This window comes from Dasypus novemcinctus, chromosome 19 (genome assembly GCF_030445035.2).
Source record: "Dasypus novemcinctus isolate mDasNov1 chromosome 19, mDasNov1.1.hap2, whole genome shotgun sequence".
Taxonomy (NCBI): domain Eukaryota; kingdom Metazoa; phylum Chordata; class Mammalia; order Cingulata; family Dasypodidae; genus Dasypus; species Dasypus novemcinctus.
In genome coordinates, this window is record NC_080691.1 from 70,916,601 (window position 1) to 70,935,856 (window position 19,256).

The 19,256-nt window shown below is 47.6% G+C and overlaps 1 protein-coding gene across 1 annotated transcript in view; it reads left to right on the top strand.

Annotated features, from left to right (window-relative positions):
• The first annotated feature begins 14,493 nt into the window (after positions 1–14,493).
• Positions 14,494–19,256, top strand: part of FBN3 (fibrillin 3) — a 74,104-nt gene continuing 69,341 nt past the window's right edge. Inside the window, exons 1-4 of the mRNA XM_071209682.1 lie at positions 14,494–14,507; positions 16,847–16,962; positions 17,079–17,359; positions 19,033–19,223. Of these exons, the coding sequence (XP_071065783.1) occupies positions 14,494–14,507; positions 16,847–16,962; positions 17,079–17,359; positions 19,033–19,223 (602 nt within the window). The remainder of the gene's footprint in view (positions 14,508–16,846; positions 16,963–17,078; positions 17,360–19,032; positions 19,224–19,256) is intronic.

The window sequence follows — 19,256 nt, forward strand, 5'->3', positions numbered from 1 at the left end:
CTATTAGCGTTTCTGGCTGGAGCCCCTCCCCCGGACCTGGATATTTGATCTGAGTCATTAAATTGGCTGCAGCCTAGAGGAGCCCCCAGGTGGACGTTCCTGGGGACCACAGGGTGGGAGGGTTCCTGAACTCAATTGGTGATATATCCACACAATAGACCCTAGTGAGTGAATTGTAGGACACAGAACACAGGATAGAGCTTGTGGATGAGACCTCACCCATAGGGCTGGCACCCAGCTGCGGGGATCCCTGAAGGCTGTGATGCACTGTGGTGCTCCCAGGATTCCCGTTAACTGGACTTGAGGTTGCCAGGTCTGAGTTCCCTGGACTCTGGCGGCCCACACGCCAGAGACTCACACCTCTTGAGGCCTTAATACCTCAGACTGTCCATCCCTGAATCCACCATGCCCTGAGGTTCATCTGAGGGCCTTGAATATCCTAGCCCTCAAAGTTTGCATTTTTTCTTCTTTATTTTATTTCGTTTTGCTTTTATTTTTATTCTATTTCTATTTTTTTTAATTCAAGTTTTTTAATGTTCTGATTCCTGGCATTGCATTATCCCCTAGTATTTTCTCCCAGCGTATCCCCCAAAGTCTCTTTTTCCTTTTTTTTTTTTTTTAATCCTCTCTTTCTTGTCCCCGATCTTCTTCTTATTCTATTTTATCTTAACAATACAATAGGTCCTGCAGGAAACACCTCACATTTACTGGGTTTCCTCATCTTCCACTGCCTCATTTCTCTGTGAATAGATTTAGGCTATCTACACTAACCCCTTTCCCCTACAACTTGATATCCTCCACCATCTGCTATCTCTCCTACATTCCAACTCCCTTTCTTTGATCCACTAAGCGTCTAACTCTTAATTTCTAATACCTTTGTTTAGTTTTCCATCTGGTATCTGCCCTTGAAACGATTACCTTTCTTTTGTCTTTCCCTCTCTCACGAACACAATAGCTTCTTAGTACGTACCATATTCCTCCCATATTCAGTCATCTACCTTATTATAGGTACTTTCCTACTACTATAACTCTACACAATTTACATGATCTAACCTCCATCCTCCCAGAACTCATACTGATGCTTTGTTAATATATATCACAAATACTACTTTACACTTTTTCCTTCCTTACACAATTGCCTTTCCCCAGCATTAATACTTCCTTTAAAGTGAACTTAACCAGCAATAAGAAATTTGAATAGGAAGAACAAAGTGACAAAGAGAAGATATAATGCTTATGCAAAAAAAAAAAAAAAAAACAGTTAATTAATCACCAAGACTAGACAAAGAAGCTACGGATCTGATTAAACCCGTCAAGGAAAAATGATGACAAGACAGCAACAAAAATCTACAAACCAAACCAGTAATCAGGAAAACATGACTGAATCCAATCAACAAACTAAAAATCAGGAAGGGGAGCAGAACTTCGCACAAGCAATAAAAGATCTCAAAACATTTATCACCGACAAATTTGATGAAGTAATGAAAGAGGTTAACAACATGAAGACAACACTTGGAGGGGAAATTGCAGACATGCACAAAAAAATAACAGATATGATGGAAATGAACACTACAATTCAAGAAATCAAAAATACACTTGCAGCAAATATCAGCAGACTAGAAGAGGCAGAGCAGAGAATTAGTGATGTGGAAGACAGTACATTGGAAATCAAACAGATAGTAGAAGTGGTCAATAAAAAGGTAGAAAAAATCCAGATAGGACTTAGGGACCTGAATGATAATGCAAAATGCTCAAACATACGTATTATAGGCATTCCAGAAGGAGAAGAGAAGGGAAAGGGGTCAGAAGGAGTGTTGCAGGAAATAATGACTGAAAACTTCCCAAATCTACTGAAAGAGACAGATGTACATATCCAAGAAGCACAGCACACTCCACTGGTCATAAACCCCAACAGACCACCCCAAGACATATACTTGTCAAATTATCCAATGCTCAAGACAAAGAGAAAATTCTAAAAGTAGCAAGAGAAAAGAAAACCATCACATACAAGGGAAGCTCCATAAGATTAAGTGCTGATTTCTCATCTGAAACCATGGAAGCAAGAAGGCAGTGGTATGATATAGTCAAGGTACTAAAGGAAAAAAAGTTCCAACCAAGAATACTCTATCCAGCTAAACTAGCATTCAAAAATGATGGAGAGTTCAAAATATTCACAGATAAACAGAAACTGAAAGAGTATATCAACAAGAAACCTCCCCTTCAAGAAATTCTTAAGGGAGTTCTGCAGGAAGAAAGGAAAAAACAGGACAGTCAGAGATGGAGGAGAGTGTAAGAGCAACAAAAAAGACAAAAATAGAAGGGGAAAATATAATAATACAAACAAAATATAACAAACACAAATCCAACCAAAATATGGCTACCACAAATAATTCTCTGAACGTAATAACACTGAATGTCAATGGATTAAACTCACCTATCAAAAGATTCAGACTGGGACACTGGATAAGGAAATATAACCCATCTATATGCTGTCTACAAGAGACACATCTTAGACCCAGAGACGCATGGAGATTGAAAGTGAATGGCTGGAAAACAATCATACAAGCAAACAACAACCAAAAAAAGGCAGGAGTAGCTATATTAATATCAGACAAAATAGACTTTAAATGTGAAACAATTGTGAGAGACAAAGAAGGATACTACATTTTAGTGAAAGGGACAATCTGTCAAGAAGATCGAACGATAATAAATATTTATGCTCCTAACAAGGGTGCCTCTAAATATGTGAGACAAACGCTGGAAAAACTAAGTGAAAAAATAGATGCATCTACAATTATAGTGGGGGACTTTAATACACCACTATCAACTCTGGACAGAACATCTCAAAAGAGAATCACTAAGGAAACAAAACATTTGAACAGTATATTAGAAGAGCTGGATCTAATAGACATATATAGATCATTACACCCAAACACAGCAGGATATACATTTTTCTCAAGCGCACATGGAACATTCTCCAAGATAGACCATATGCTAGGCCACAAAGAAAGGCTTAATGAATTCAGAAAGATCAAAATCATACAAAACAATATCTCTGACCACAGTGGAGTGAAGATGGAAATTCGCAAGGGACGGAGGCCCAGACTTCACACCACAATTTGGAAATTAAACAGCACACTCTTAGAAAAACAGTGGGTCAAAGAGGAAATCTCAAAAGAAATCAATGACTACCTTGAAACAAACGATAATGATAACACAACATACCAAAATTTATGGGACGCAGCAAAAGCAGTACTGAGAGGGAAATTTATAGCCATAAATTCACATATCAAAAAAGAAGAAAGAGCAAAAATTGAAGAACTAACTGCTCTTTTGACAGAATTAGAAAAACAACAACAAAGTAACCCAACAGGAAAAAGAAGGAAGGAAATAACAAAGATAAGAGCAGAACTAAATGAAATAGAAAATAAGAAAGCACTAGAAAAATTAAACAAGACCAAGAGCTGGTTTTTTGAGAAGATCAACAAAATTGACAAACCTTTAGCGAGACTAACAAAGAAAAAAAGAGAAAAGATGCAAATACACAAAATAAGAAATGAGAAAGGCGATATCACCACTGACCCCACAGAAATAAAGACTATCATAAGAGGATACTTTGAAAAACTATATTCCAACAAAAATGACAATTTAGAGGAAATGGACAAATTCCTAGAAACACATAAGCAGCCCATATTGACGAAAGAAGAAATTGATGATCTTAACAAACCAATCACAAGCAAAGAGATAGAATCAGTCATTAAAAATCTCCCAACTAAGAAGAGCCCAGGGCCAGACGGCTTCACAGGAGAATTCTACAAAACATTCCGGAAAGAACTAACACCAATCCTGTTGAAACTATTCCAAAAAATCAAAACAGAAGGAACATTGCCGAACTCCTTCTATGAGGCCAACATTATCCTAGTACCAAAGCCAAACAAAGACACCACAAGAAAGGAAAATTACAGACCAATTTCTCTAATGAACCTAGACGCAAAAATACTTAACAAAATACTTGCTAATCGTATTCAACAACACATTAAACGAATTATACACCACGACCAAATGGGATTTATTCCAGGTATGCAAGGATGGTTCAACATAAGAAAATCAATCAATGTGATACACCATATAAACAGATTGAAGGAAAAAAATCACATGATTATATCTATAGATGCAGAAAAGGCATTTGACAAAATACAGCACCCCTTCTTGATAAAAACACTCCAAAAGATCAGAATACAAGGAAACTTTTTGAACATGATAAAGAGTATATATGAAAAACCTACAGCCAACATTGTTTACAATGGAGAAATCTTGAAATCCTTCCCTCTAAACTCAGGAACAAGACAAGGATGCCCATTGTCTCCGCTCCTATTTAACATTGTCTTGGAAGTACTTGCTCGAGCACTGAGGCAAGAACCAGATATAAAACGCATTCAAATTGGAAGGGAAGAAGTCAAAATTTCATTATTTGCAGATGACATGATCCTATACATAGAAAATCCTGAGAGATCTACAACAAAGCTTCTAGAACTCATCAATGAGTTCAGCAAAGTCGCAGGTTATAAGATCAATGTGCAAAAATCAGTAGCATTTCTGTACACCAATAATGGGCAAGATCAGGAGGAAATCAAGAAACAAATACCATTCACAATAGTAAATAAAAAAATCAAATACTTAGGAATAAATTTAACTAAAGAGGTAAAAAACCTATACACCGAGAACTATACAAGACTGTTCAAGGAAATCAAAGAAGACCTAAATAAATGGAAGAATATTCCTTGTTCATGGATAGGAAGACTGAATATTATCAAGATGTCTATCCTACCAAAACTGATCTACACATTCAATGCAATCCCAATAAAAATCAACACAGCCTTCTTTAAGGAACTAGAAAAACTAACTATGAAATTTATTTGGAAAGGAAAGAGGCCCCGAATAGCCAAAGACATATTGAAAAAGAAAAACGAAATAGGAGGAATCACACTTCCTGACTTCAAAACATACTACAAAGCTACAGTAGTGAAAACAGCATGGTATTGGCATAAGGAGAGACACACAGACCAATGGAATCGAATTGAAAGTTCAGATATAGAACCTCATGTATATAGCCATATAATATTCGATAAAGCCACCAAACCCTCTCAACTGGGAGAGAATGACCTATTCAACAAATGGTGCCTGGAGAACTGGATAGCCATATGTAGAAGAATGAAAGAGGATTACCATCTCACACCTTATACAAAGATCAACTCAAGATGGATCAAAGACCTAAATATAAGAGCCAAGACCATAAAGATCTTGGAAAGCAGTGTAGGGAAACATCTACAGGACCTTGTAATAGGAAATGGCTTCATGAATATCACACCAAAAGCACGAGCAGCAAAAGAACAAATAGATAAATGGGACTTCCTCAAAATTAAAGCCTTCTGCACCTCCAAGGAGTTGGTCAAGAAAGTAAAAAGGGAACCCACACAATGGGAGAAAATATTTGGCAACCATATATCTGATAAGAGACTTATATCTTGCATATATAAAGAACTCATATATCTTGAAAACAAAAAGATAAACAACCCATTTAAAAAATGGGAAAAAGATTTAAACAGACACTTCTCCAAAGAAGAAATACAAATGGCTAAAAAGCACATGAAAAAATGCTCCAAATCTCTAGCAATCAGGGAAATGAAAATCAAAACGACAATGAGATACCATCTTACTCCCATAAGATTGGCAGCTATGAAAAAAACAGAAGAATACAAATGCTGGAGAGGATGTGAAGAAAGGGGAACACTCATCCACTGCTGGTGGGAATGCAGTAGGATCCAACCATTCTGGAGGACAGTTTGGCAGTTTCTCAAAAACCTAACCATAGATCTGCCATATGACCCAGCAATACCACTGCTGGGTATATACCCATCAGAACTGAAAACAAGGACACAAATCGATATATGTACACCAATGTTCATAGCAGCATTGTTCACTATCGCCAAAAGTTGGAATCAATCCAAATGCCCATCAACAGACGAGTGGATCAATAAAATGTGGTATATACACACAATGGAATACTACTCGGTTGTAAGAACAAATATACTACAATCACACGTGATAACATGGATGAACCTTGAGAATCTTATGTTGAGTGAAGCAACCCAGGCATTGAAGGACAAATACTACATGACCTCAATGATATGAAATAAGCAAACTGCCTCAAAGAGCTAGAGTCTGGAAAAGAGGCTTACAGGAAAGTGGGGGGTGGAGGAAGGATGTGAGTTAACGTCTGCAGGGGTGGAATCTGTGATGAGCTGGCGGTAAGTATGAGCAAAAAGAAGGGACAAAATAGGGGCAAGGGGTTGCCTTCGGGTGGGGCTTTGTGGGTTTGAGGGGGGCTGGGGATGGGAAGAGGGGTAATATTGTCCAAAAATTCGGGGGAGGGAGGGGCAACATACAAACATGGGAGAGTGTCAGGTGTCCGTTGAGAACAAAATGTTGAGAAAATCGTATCAAAGTATAAGTAGGAGGGACACCTGGTTAGGATGCTCAGGGGGTATGGTCTGATGCGGGATGGACTCCGGGGGAATAGCTGAAGGCTCATTTTGCCAAGGTGGGTTGTACCATTGGGAAGAGACCCAAGAAGTGAGAGTTGGGGTGGACCCACACCCTGGGGAGGACTAATGCCATCAAATAGAGAGAACTGTATCTCTAGAGAAAGGATGGCTCCCAGGGCATTAGGACAGTTGAGAAAGTCAGGCCCTGAATACTGCTGCAAGGATCTCTGAATAGGGCTTCTTGGGAAATAGAGATTGGCTGGCGTTGTGGGCCTTAAGGGGAGGGGGAAAATGGATGTGGAATGGAAGGAACCAAGGTGAATATGGGGGCAAGAGAGGAGTTCTGTGAGAGTACACGAGGATGAATATAAAACATGTAATATTACACCAGAAACATATAGGGGACGACAGACTAATAATGTAAACCATAAGGCAAAACATAGGATAACTAAAAAATTTAGAAAACTGTACAATCTAAAGTATGGACCACATAGTAAGCACAGATGTCACCTTGTTTGAAAGCTATTGTCCCAGAATCTGTACATCAGTATCAGGAAATATGATATGAATAAGCTAAAAGATTATCGCTATGGAAGGGAAAAGGTTTTATGGTGGATCTGGGGAAGTACTGTATATTGTATATATGAATTTCGGTGATCTAAGACTCTTGTGAAGCTGACATTATGTTGGGATTCACTTTACAGGAAGTTTTGAATCATAGAGTGGTTCAACAATGGCAGCAGAGGAATACTGATATAGGATGTTATTGACAGGATATATATGGCTGACAGGGAGTTATACAGGGCATATGCCCAGGGTATATAGTAATGTCTAGATATACTCATAGTGGAAACAATTAAAAACAACAGCTGGGGCGGGTACTGGGTGCCTGGCCGGGGGTCACGGTCATGGACCCTGGGGAGCAGCGGCAGTCCGCCAGGGGCAACGGCAAGAACCAGGAAGGAAGGAGGGCCCAACAGTGGGTTCCTGATACTAATGGCTATGCTTTTGAGCCTATACATCTGCAATAGGAACAAGGCCTAGAGTAGCACTGTGCCTGGGAGTTTCCTCCTGACAGCCTTCATGTTACTCAAATGTGGCCACTCTCACAGCCAAACTCAGCATGTAGATGCAGTGCATTCCCCCCAACGTGGGACATGACACCCGGGGATGAGCCTCCCTGGCACCGAGGGATCACTACCACATACCAGCTGAAGATGCAACTAGAAAATGACCTTGAATTAAAGGTTCAATACGGATCAGCAGAATATCCCTGTCTACATATAATAACATGAGTTCAAAATGCTGTTTGACCTAATATAAGGGGGAAATGGAAAGGAGAAATGAGATTATAAGGCTATGAGTCTCTAAAAAAGAGTCTGGAGGTTGTCAGAAGGAATGCCCTTATGCACAACTGAGCAGAGTCTAAGAGACAGATAAAGTAGATACAACCCCAGGTATTGGTTCTTCTGAGGGATAAAGAGACCCACGGGTTCTATGGTCATGGCAGATGGGGTTCACTGCCATGGCAGATGGCCCTTCTTTGGAGCTGGTGTTTCTACATGATGGAATTGAACTCGGAGGGGATCTCTTCCCACAAGACTTGCATGCTACTTTATTGGAATTGTAGTTGGTGCTGGGGTTTAAGATATATTTAGGGGATTTGAATCTCTGGACTGATAATAAGACACCCAGGCCCAGAGCCTCAACAGACTTCAGCTCCTACACTTTGATTTATTGGACTGACCCCACTCAGCTAACATGGAGTTGAAGAAGGTCAACCACCACACCATGGAGCCTAGAGTGTCTACACCTGAAAGCAGGAGGAGTGCATCCAGTATCCATGTGGAATCTAAGCCCACACTTGACATAGATGTGCAATGGACACAACAAATCCAATGTCCACAGAGAAAATGTGGAATGGGTGTGGGAAGGGTAGCCATGGTGGCTGCTGGGTTTGGGGAATGGGAGGAAGAGATGAGATGTGGAGGCATTTTTGGGACGTGGAGTTGTCCTGGGTGGTGCTTCACGGACAATTACAGGACATTGTAGACCCCCCCCAAGGCCCACTGGATGGAACGGGGGAGAGTGTGGGCTATGATGTGGACCATTGACTACGGGGTGCAGTGATGTTCAGAGATGTACTTACTGGGTGCAATGGATGTCTCACAATGATGGGAGAGAGTGTTGCTGTGGGGGGAGTGGGGGGTGGGGTTGATTGGGACCTCGTGTTTTTTGAATGTAATTCGTAAAAATAAATAATTTTAATTAAAAAAAAAACAAAAAAACCCAAAAAAATAAAAAATAAAATAAAAGATACATAGATCACACAAAATGTTACATTAAAAAATATAGGGGATTCCATATGCCCCACTCCCCACACCCCCACTCCTCCCCATCAACAACTTCTTTCACTTGTGTGGTACCTTCATTGCATTTGATGCATACATTTTGGAGCACTGCTATGCAGCATGGATTATAGTATACATTGTAGTTTACACTCTCCTCAGTCCATTCAGTGGGTTATGGCAAGATATATAATGTCCTGCATTTGTCCCTGTAATATCATTGAGGACAACTCCAAGTCCCAAAAATGCCACCGTATCACATCTCTTCTTCCCTCTCCCTGCCCTCAGTAACTCCCGTTGCCACTGTCTCCACATCAATGATATAATTTATTCCATTGCTAGAGTCACAATGATTCTATAGTAGAATACCAGTAAGTCCACTGTAGTCCATATTTTATTCCCCAATCCCAAGGACTGTGGGATGGTGATACCCACTCCACGTCTCAATTGAAAGGGAGCTTAGATCCCACCTGCTTGATGGATGGGATTCTCCTGCTTGAGGCTGTAGACTCTCTCAGTTCCCTGGTGTGGTGATTGACCATCCTCACCTCCCTTTCAGCAGACATGGGTAAATCCAACTGACTGTAGAATAGGAGTTGCAACACTGCTGAGGCTCAGGGCCCGGGTGGCACATGGACAGCCCAGAGATTCAAGTCTCCTGAGCATACACTAACTCCAAGCGCTTGCTTTTTAAACCATTAATTATTCCACCCTTTTGCTAATGTCATGGGAGGAGTCCCAGCTGTTTGCTGTTTTGACTGATTACCCCATCCATCAATCCCCTAGGAAGGCCCAATAATAAGGCCCCTGGAGAATATCTGGGGCTTTTCCTGCCTTCCAGAGGAAATCTCATTCCGGGTGGCAGAATCTTGTGGGGGTCTTCCAGCAGCCACTTTGGGAGGGTACCAAATGACAGGTGGACTTCTCACCAGGTTCCAGATCCATTTATTGATTTCCTCTCTAGCCTGCTTCAAAATGACACATCTGTTCAAGGATAGTCCCTGAAGCATGCACTGTAACAACAGAACACTAAGAAACCTAAATGTGCAGCATGAACTGACGGGGGAAAGAAATGATCATTCATACCCTCAGCAGGATACTCTGCAAATGTGAAAAAGAGTGAACAGAGGCCAGAAAGCAGACTGTTATGGATTGAATTTCATCCCCAGAAAGATATGTTGATGCCCTAATCCTTAAAATATGATCTTATTTGGAAAGAGGGTCATCATAGATGGAATTAGGCAAGTTAAAATGAGGTCATTTAAAGGGTGGGTCTTTAATACAACAAAAAGGAAATTTGGACACAGAGGGGAGAACAACTATGAGGCAATTGAGGCAGAAGAGGTCATGGATGGCCAGCCACCTCCAGAAGCCAAGAGAGAGGCATGAAACAGATTTTTCCCTACAGACTTTAGAGGGTGCCTGGCTCTGCCGACACTCAATTTCAGGCTTCCAACCTCCATGTTGTTGTTTTTGTGTTTTTTTAGATTTATTTTTTATTATTTATTCTCTCCCCGCCCCCCCCCCACCCCGCCCCCTGTTGTCTGCTCTCTGTGTCCATTCGCTGTGTGTTCTTCTGTGTCCGCTTGCATTCAAGGGGCACCTGGAATCTGTGTCTCTTTTTTGTTGTGTCATTTGCTGCATCAGTGCTCCGTGTCTGTGGCGCCACTCCTGGGCAGGCCGTGCTTTTTTCACACGGGGCGCACTCCTTTCATGTGGGGCTCCCCTACACGGGGGACACCCCTGTGTGGCACAGCACTCGGCACGCGGCAGAGCCGTGGATGGGCCAGCTCACCACACAGGTCAGGAGGCCCTGGGTTTGAACCCTGGACCTCCCATATGTTAGGCAGATACTCTGTCAGTTGAGCCACATCTGCTTCCCTCCATGTTGTTTTAATCCTTCTGGTTAGTGGTTCTTTGTTAGGGCAGCTCTAGGGAACTAAGGCACAGAAATATCACCACGGTGAATTAAGACGTGAAAAAAGAACAAGTACAGAACAAAATACAGAGGTCCTAATATTTGAGTTTATTTTTAAAGAAAACAGAATATTTGCATATGCGTCAGAGATGGACAGAATTCCCCCACTTCCTTCTGCCCAGGAGACCAAGACGAGTGTGTGGTGGTGGGGAGAGAACCAGGGGACTTGGGACCTCTTTGTGGCCTGGGTTCAGCTCTGCCAGTGCTGTTGACTGGCCGTGGGGGTTGAAGGGAGTGACTTGGTATCTCCATGCCTCGGTTTCCCCATCTGCATAACGGGGATTGCGGTGGTTTGGAGCTGTATGTACCCCAGAAAAATGTGTTTTTAAACCTACTCCATTCCCATGGGTGTGCACCCACTGTAAGGGGGACCCTGTGATGAGGTTCTTCAGGTAAGGTGGGCCCAGCCCAATCAGGATGGATCTTAATCCTATTACTGGAGTCTTTTCTAAGCAGAATGAAATTCAGACAGGAGACAGGGAACCCTACAGGAAGCCAGAAGCTGAAGATCAAGGGAACTGTGAAGAGACTGGAGAGGCGGCCGCCTGCCTTGTCGTGTGACAAGCCAAGGACCCAGGATCGCGGGCAGCCAGCCCCAGAGCGCCTGGATGACTCTTGACCGGGGCTCTCTTTCAACATCAACTACTTTCCCATTGTTTAAGCTGACCCGTGGCGCGGTGTTTTCTTGAAGAGCCAAGGAAACGACAGCGGGCGTGAGAGCGGAGCTCGTCTGGGGGCTTAAGGGGGGGTCTGTTCGCGGACTCAGAGGGTGCACAGTCAGGATTCGGTGAGTGGGGAGGGGCGCGCCGAGCCCGAGCAGCGGGTGGGAAGCCCTGGGGGCCGGCCTCCAGTTGCCAGGGGCGCCCCGCCCCCGCCCCGGCCTGACCTCCTCCAGGCCTCCCTCGCCCTGCCCCCTCTGGACCCACCATCCCCCAGCCTCATTCCCAGGCATCCCGCCAAACTCCCGGCCCATGTGCTCAGTCCTTCCCGCGCCCAGCTGCTTCCTGAGCTCAGACAAAGCCGGCTCTGTCCCCAGGCCACCCCGCACTCACAGCACTGACCGCAGGCAGCCCCCCACCCACCCACCTTGTCTCTTTGTCCCCAGCCCTGGCCCTGTGCTCCTGGGCCTACCCTGCCAGCTCTCCTCTCGCCCATCTTCTAGCCGGTGCTAACGGACACTGGGGGGTCTCTGCCCCCAAATATGCACAATTGAGTTCTTTCTACTAGAGGGAGCGCTGGGGCATAGAAATCAGAGAAGGGAGAAGGATGGGGTGGAAGGACTCAGCGAGACCTTAACAGGATGATGGCCATGGGTGTTTCAGAGTGACATGAATACAGGGGAGACGAGACAGCGACGGTAACAATAGGGACTGGGGGTGATGGGGAGGCCGTGTGACAGCAACAGGTGACAACGAGGAACTAGTGAAAGCAACAGGTGGACCATGTCTGGGATCTGGGGGTGGTTTGGGGACAGCATGACAGTAACAGGTGACAATAAAGAGAAAGCATGGCAACAAGTGATGCTGCATTAAAAACTAGAGATTGCTATAAGAATGGTAGGGAGATCATGTCATGGTGACAAATGACTATAAAGGGCACAGTATATGTCACAAGATGACATTGAGGAGGGAGACTGTGACAGTCATGGGTGGCAGTAGATGTGACAGAAACATAAAGGACCTTTGCCATCCTTTTTGGCCATCGGGTGACTCAACACTCTCCCAAGGTCCCCCCGAACACAGAACCTCAAGATGCCAGATCCCCATTTTCCCAGGGGCCCTTGCAGCAAGCCGGAGCCCCTGCCCGACACTGTGCCAACCGTTTGCCTCTGCTGCGATCTTTGACAGATGCTGGGGTCAGAAGTAGGACCCAGCTTTGGACTCACTTTTGTGAGAGTGACACTGGTCTCCAGTGTCCAGGGTCCGCAAGCAGCATCTGAACTCCTCAGGGAGTGCAGAGGGAATGGATAGTTCCTTCACCAGACCAGGTCTGTGGGTCACCAGGGGAGAGTGTTCTGTCTCCAGAACCTCCAGGCTTAGTTCTTGGACACGATCAAGTACCCTTTCTGCCGAAACTGGCCCTCACGGTGGAAGAATCCCAAGCAAACAAGAGGTTAGAAAATGGATTAATAGATAGAAAAATCGATTGAATAATTGTGAGATCAATAGATAGATGGATGGATTGGTAGATTCCTGGATATACAGAAAGAATGCCAAAGCAAATACAGCAAAATGTTAAAACTGGTGGATCTGCGTATCTGGGGGGAAAGAGGTATGTTGAAGTTCTCTGTAGGGGGGTTGTATTATTTTTGTAACTGTCCTGTGTGTTTGAAAGTTATTTCAAAATAAAAGGTTACAAGAAAAAACAAATCCTGAGTGAGACTTGGGATGATGGTACAACCATTAACAGGTGTCAATGGTACAGCAACAAGGTAAAGCTGTAAAGGTGACAGGTGACAACACAAATTTCATAGACAATGACTAACCAGGAAACCAGGAGGTGTCATATTGACAGGTGATGGCCTGGAATGTGTGTGAAGGCCTAACTGTCCCTTCATGGCAGTGTGATGTAATGGGGGGATGGCACAGGTGACATGTCGGAGAAATGGCCAGAAATGTGACAGTCTGGGGGCAGTGGTACCACTGAAGTGCTGGAATCATCGGGGGGGGGGGGGGGGGCAAACAATAAGAAGTGCCCACTCTCTGCTGTCATCAAGAATTTCTGGGTGTGCAAACTTCCAAGAGCTCCATACCTTCTGTGCAATTCCCTCTCCCTGTACTCACAGAGAGCAGGTAGGGAGATGCTAGGACGGCATGGCTTCCTGGTCGACCCCTCCTCCAGGCTTTGCAATGCAGCACCTGCCATTTTAGGTCCCTGGGTAAGATACACTTACTGGCTGAAGAACAGGCCAGGGTTGACCTTGGCAAAGGTCAAAGGGCTGAATGAGGTGGCAGGGGAGTTGCAAAGGAGCCCGGGAAGGGGGTCGGTGAGTCATCCCTGGAAGCTGGCCTTTCCAGGACAGCCTCTTGAACCCACCTCTGTTGTGCCATCCAGCTTGACCCTGGAATTCAAGGGAGAGAGCCTGCCCTCCCTCCCCTCACTCCCCCAACCCTCCTGACCCTTCCCGTAGGTCTTGGGGAACCATTCCCCATGGACCAAGGTGACCTGACTCTTGTCCCCAAAGTTTCCCTCCACCTCACGTACCCCCAGCCCAGCCCTGGGACCATTGCTGTCCCCCAGCCCCTCAGAGCCTCCTCTAAAGCCTCTCCTTCCTGTGAGCCCGCCAAGGGGTTCCTGGGTGCTCCTAGCCTCTGCTTACGCCTCCAGCCTTCCTTATCCTCCTCTCCCCTCCCCTAAAGCTCCAGGCCTACTCAGTTCTGGTATGCTCCATGCTCTCTTGTCCGTACTGGGTTTTTTTTATTCTGTGGGTTTTTTTTTTTAATTAAAATTTTAAAAAAAATTTTTAGTCAGCCAGGAAGTCATTTATTGGAGGGCCCAAGTCGGGTGAGGGCAGTGCTGGTAAAGCCCTCACGTGTGCAGCGCCTGCCACTTGTCCAAGGGGCCACGACTGGGGATGGATTTCACCCCACAGGTATCCAGGATGAGGTGCATCTCCGCCACCATGTCTTCGAATTCGTCAGCATTGACCTTGGTGAAGCCCCACTTCTTGGAGATGTGGATTTTCTGGCAGCCAGGGAACTTGCATAAATGTTACATAAAAAATATAAGGGATTCCTATATGCCCCACTCCCAACCCCTCCCACACTTTTCCATATTAACAACATCCTTCATTAGTGTGGTACATTTGTTATAATTGATGAGCCAATATTGAAACATTGTTACTAACCATGGACTGCAGTTTACATTATAGTTTACACTCTGTCCCGCACAATTTTGTAGGTTATGATAAAATATACAAGAGCCTGTATCTGTCACTGCAATGTCATGCAGGACAAATCCAATTGTCCTGAAAATGATTACACCCATTCCTCAGAACCTCTGGTGGCCACTGCCTCTATACCAGTGATAAGAGTTCTTTCATTGCTAGAATAATAATAAGTCTTTAGTAGAATAATAGTAAGTCTACTTTAGTCCATTGTTCATTCTCCAATCTTGAGGATTAGGGGATGGTGATGCCCACTCTGCTGTTAATTGAGAGGAGGCATGGGGCAGATGGATGGAACTATCTTGCTTGCATTTCCAGACACTTTCTGTTCCTTGGGATGTTTGTTGTCCATCACCATCTCCTTGTTAGTTGTCCTGGGTGAGTCTAAAGAACTGGAGAGCAGGTTTTGCAACTGCTGAAATTCTGGGCTCAACTGGCACATGGACGATCAAAGATTTAAGTCTTTGGAACATATATTTATCAAATACGGAACTAATTATAGGTTCAAGGCTGCTACCCCCAGGCAGAATGCTCCTTCCCTCCCCCTCCCTCCTAGGGTCCCTTCTGGCCTGGGAGTGTTGAGATTCAGGTCGGACTCCCATCACCTTCTCCTCTTCCCTCCTCCTCCCCTTCACACACTGGGAGATCCTAACGCTGGGCTAAATGCTTCCCAGCTGGGGAAGACCCTGACCTCCCCAGGGCTGTGTGGGGGTGGTGGGGATGGGGGTGGGCAGTGCTGGGCAGGGGTCAGGGAAATCTATGTAGGGAGCACCCCCCCCCCAGCAAACCTTTCTAAGACCTTCCACAGACCCCAGTGGTCTGTCCCCCACAGTGTTGTTCCCCAGGCACCCCTAAAAGCAGCATGCAGATCCATGGGGACCACTCCAGAAAGGATTAGAGACCTAGACATACTGGGATTCAAATTCCAGCTCCCCAAAGACGAGCTTCATGACGCTGGACACGTTTGGTATTCTCCTTGTGCCTCAGTTCACACATCTGTAAAGCGGGACTATTATAAGAGTTTCTCCATCTCAGGGTTGTCCGGATATTAAATGAGATGGAATGTAAGAAAGTCTTAACACTAAGCCTGGCATGCAGCAAGCACCCAATAAAAATTCGCTCTAATTGTTACTTGCCATTTATTTATTTACGGAAGTGCTGTGATGGAGACACGATCAACACAGTAAGCTCTGGGAATCCAATAGTGGAAATAACAATTTGGCAGCGTGGAGGATATTTTTTTTTAAAGATTTATTTTTTATTTATTTCTGTCCCCTTCCCGCCCTCCCCCCTCCCCCTCCCCCTCCCCCTCTCCCAATTGTCTGCTCTCTGTGTCCATTCACTGTGTGTTCTTCTGGGTCTGCTTATATTCTTGTCAGTGGCACCAGGAATCTGTCTCTTTTTTGTTGTGTCATCTTGCTTTGTCAGCTCTCCATACCTGCGGTGCCATTCCTGGGCAGGTTGCACTTTTTTCATGCTGGGCGGCTCTCCTTACGGGGTGCACTCCTTGCACGTGGGCTCCCCTACACAGGGGACACCCCTGCGTGGCACAGCACTCCTTGTGTGCATCAGCACTGCGCGTGGGCCAGCTCATTACACAGGTCAGGAGGCCCTAGGTTTGAACCCTGGTGGACACTGTATCTGTTAAGCCAAATCTGCTTCCCTGGAGGGTATTTTTGAACAGGGCTTCACAGGTACATAGGAGTTTGCTGAGTGGAATGACAGTTTTGGGTCTAATACACAGCTTCTGACCATGCTTGCCTTAAGGGTCACTTGTGGTATTTCCTCCCACAAGGTGGGAAAGTGACGGGTGAGCTTAGAAACTTTTGCTTTGGGTGTAGACCCCAGGCAGGGGGCTGAAATTCTGAGAGGTGGAGAAACTGAGGCCCAGAGAGATTGGAAAATCTAGGGATTCTGAAACTCTCCATTTTGAGAATCAGATGAAAACCGTGGACCACCTCCCCAGGAAGCGCATCTCTGCCCTAAATTTCGCATACATTTTCAAGGAACTCCGGATTAAGAACTTCAGGCTAGTGAAGGAAGCAGCCAGGTGAGTTTCCAACGTCACCCTCCGAGTTCTCCTCGCCAGAGAAAGCGGAAGGCAGCAGCCGGGGGAGGACGGAGCCCGGATCCTGGCGTTCGTCCAGGCTGCCCCAAATCAGAACCCCAGCTCAGGGCATCCATCCCCGGCTCAGCTGCAAGCCCGTAAAACCCGGGTCCCCACAGCCTCTGCTCCTAGCCCCCGAGGCCGAACCCAATTCCCCCCCACCCCCACCCCCCGCAACACCCGTCTCATTCCGCCTGCGCCCCCATCTCTCCAGCTCTGAGGGCCTCGCACCCGAAGCCCCAGGACCTCCCCCAGCTCCAGCCCCTCCCCCAGCCCCAGCCCGGAGCCCCCCGCCCCCGCGCCCGGAGCTTCGAGGTGCAAACGCGCCCTCCCCCGACTGCTCCCGCCCCGACTCCCCCCCCACCCCCGCCGCCCCCCGAGTGGCCGCCCTCGGCTGGGAAGGCGCGGGGTCGGCCTCTCGGCTCCGCGTTCCCGCCCCGGGTCCCGGGTGCGGCGCCGGCCCTCCCCCGCGGAGCCCCGCGCGTCGGCTCGCAGGTAGGTGTGGGCGCGGGGCCCGCGGCGCGGCGGGAAGGAGGGAGCCGGGAGGGGGGAGAGCGCGGAGAGGGGAGGCAGTTCCTTTGTTTGCAGCGCGGCCGCCCCGGGCCCAGCCCCCTGCCCTCCCGGCGTTCCCCGGAGCGCGGAGACGGGCGCGGGCGTCCGGGCGCCGCGGGAGGGCTCGGCTCGGGCGCGGGCGTGTGGGGTGGGGGTCAGGCCCGGCCTCGCAGGTGAGGGCGGAGCCTGCCTGGTCCTGCGCGACCCCAGGGGCCTTACTCCCTCCACCCGCACGGCCGGAGAACGCGGCCCGCGGGCTCAGGGGGATGCGGGCGGCCGCGCCCCACCCCGCACCCCGGCTCCCCGGCGGGGCTGCCGGCGCCTGCCCGCTCATTCATTCGACCAACTCCGGGACACGGGCGGCGGAGGTCCAAGCAGGCGGGGCCGAGAGGGTGGCCGGGTCAGAGACCCCGAGGTGCCCGCGGCCCGGACCCTGCCTGGAGAAGGCGTCCCTCGGGGCGGGAGCCAGATAGTGTCCCCTGCCTACTCTCCAGCGTTGACAAGGGTCTTTCTCTTCTTGGGAGCTCCCGGATCAGGCTGTCAGCACTTGGAGGCCCAGAGAGGGGCAGCCACAGGCCCAAGGACACACAGCAAGCCCCAGGCCCATGCACCACCGAGATCCCATTCCTCCCTGGAGAGGAAAATGGACCTCGAAGGGGTCTGGCTTCTTTCCCCCCGAGTATAATGTCTCCAAAGCTTTGCCTGGGTCACGCCCTCCACCAGGGTTACCCCCTCCATCTCTTCCAGCCAGGAGTGGCCCTGTCTGGAAATCCTCCTAACCATGCATTCTGGCCCTGTAGAAACCCCTGGGGGAAGCTGCCTCTGACCCTCTTTTCAGCCTTCCCCTCTGTGGGGGCTTCAGCTCCTGCTGAGGGCCTGCTGGTCTTGATTTGCTAATCTGTGAAGTGGGCAGGAAGCTGTCCCCTCCTTGCGTTCTACATTGGGGAGCTCTGACCTCTCCCTGGCACCCCCACCCAGGGTGTCTAGCTGCCCCCATGGGCTCACCACCTACCTGCCGATCCTTCCTTCACCCATATCAGGAAAATACCTGCCCCCCTCCCTTTGTCCTGCCATCCCCACCAGAATTCTGGAAGTCTCTTCCTGGCCTCCCACCTACCCTGCATCCAATCAGTCTCCAGCTCCTGCTGGTTCCAGCTCCTCATTTTCCGTGGAATCCCTTCCCTCCTCTCTCATCTGGATGCCTGCCCTAGCTTCCTCACTGGCCTGTCTCTTCCCACTTCCCACCGCTCTTCCTTGCTCCAGGGGGTGCCCATGTATCTTGTTCCTCCCACTGCAGACCCTTCAAGGGCTTTCCATTGCCCTGGAGATAAGAGTATTCGCTCACTACTCACTCCTGCCAAGTTTCAGCCCTGCCTGTGCCTCTTTCAGCTCCACTCGACACATCACGCCTCTCTTACCTCTGTCCCCCCCCCCCCCCCCCCCCCCCGTGCTCTCCATCTTTGTAACTTCATACCTCCTCCAGGGAGCCTCCCCTGATTGTTCACCGGCTCTCAGGGGCGCCTCCCTGGGCTTCTCCAGTCCTGTGTGTATCCTGTGCCCAGGGCATTCCTGAGATCTGGGTTTGCCTGGGGCTGACAACCACTTCTTCTCTGCAGGGACCAGTCATGACTCTGGAGGGGCGGTGCTTGGTGAGGAAAGGGGCCTGGGATCCCCTGGCCAGGTTCCTGCTGGCCTGGGTGGTCCTTTCCTGTGTGGCAGGTGGCCAGGGCCGCCGGGACCGGGCGGCAGAGCTGGCAACTCCCAGACGTGTGCGGAGGCGTGGTTCCAACCCAGGCATCCTGCAGGGGTGCGTGGTGCCTGGGGTGCCAAGAGACCCTGG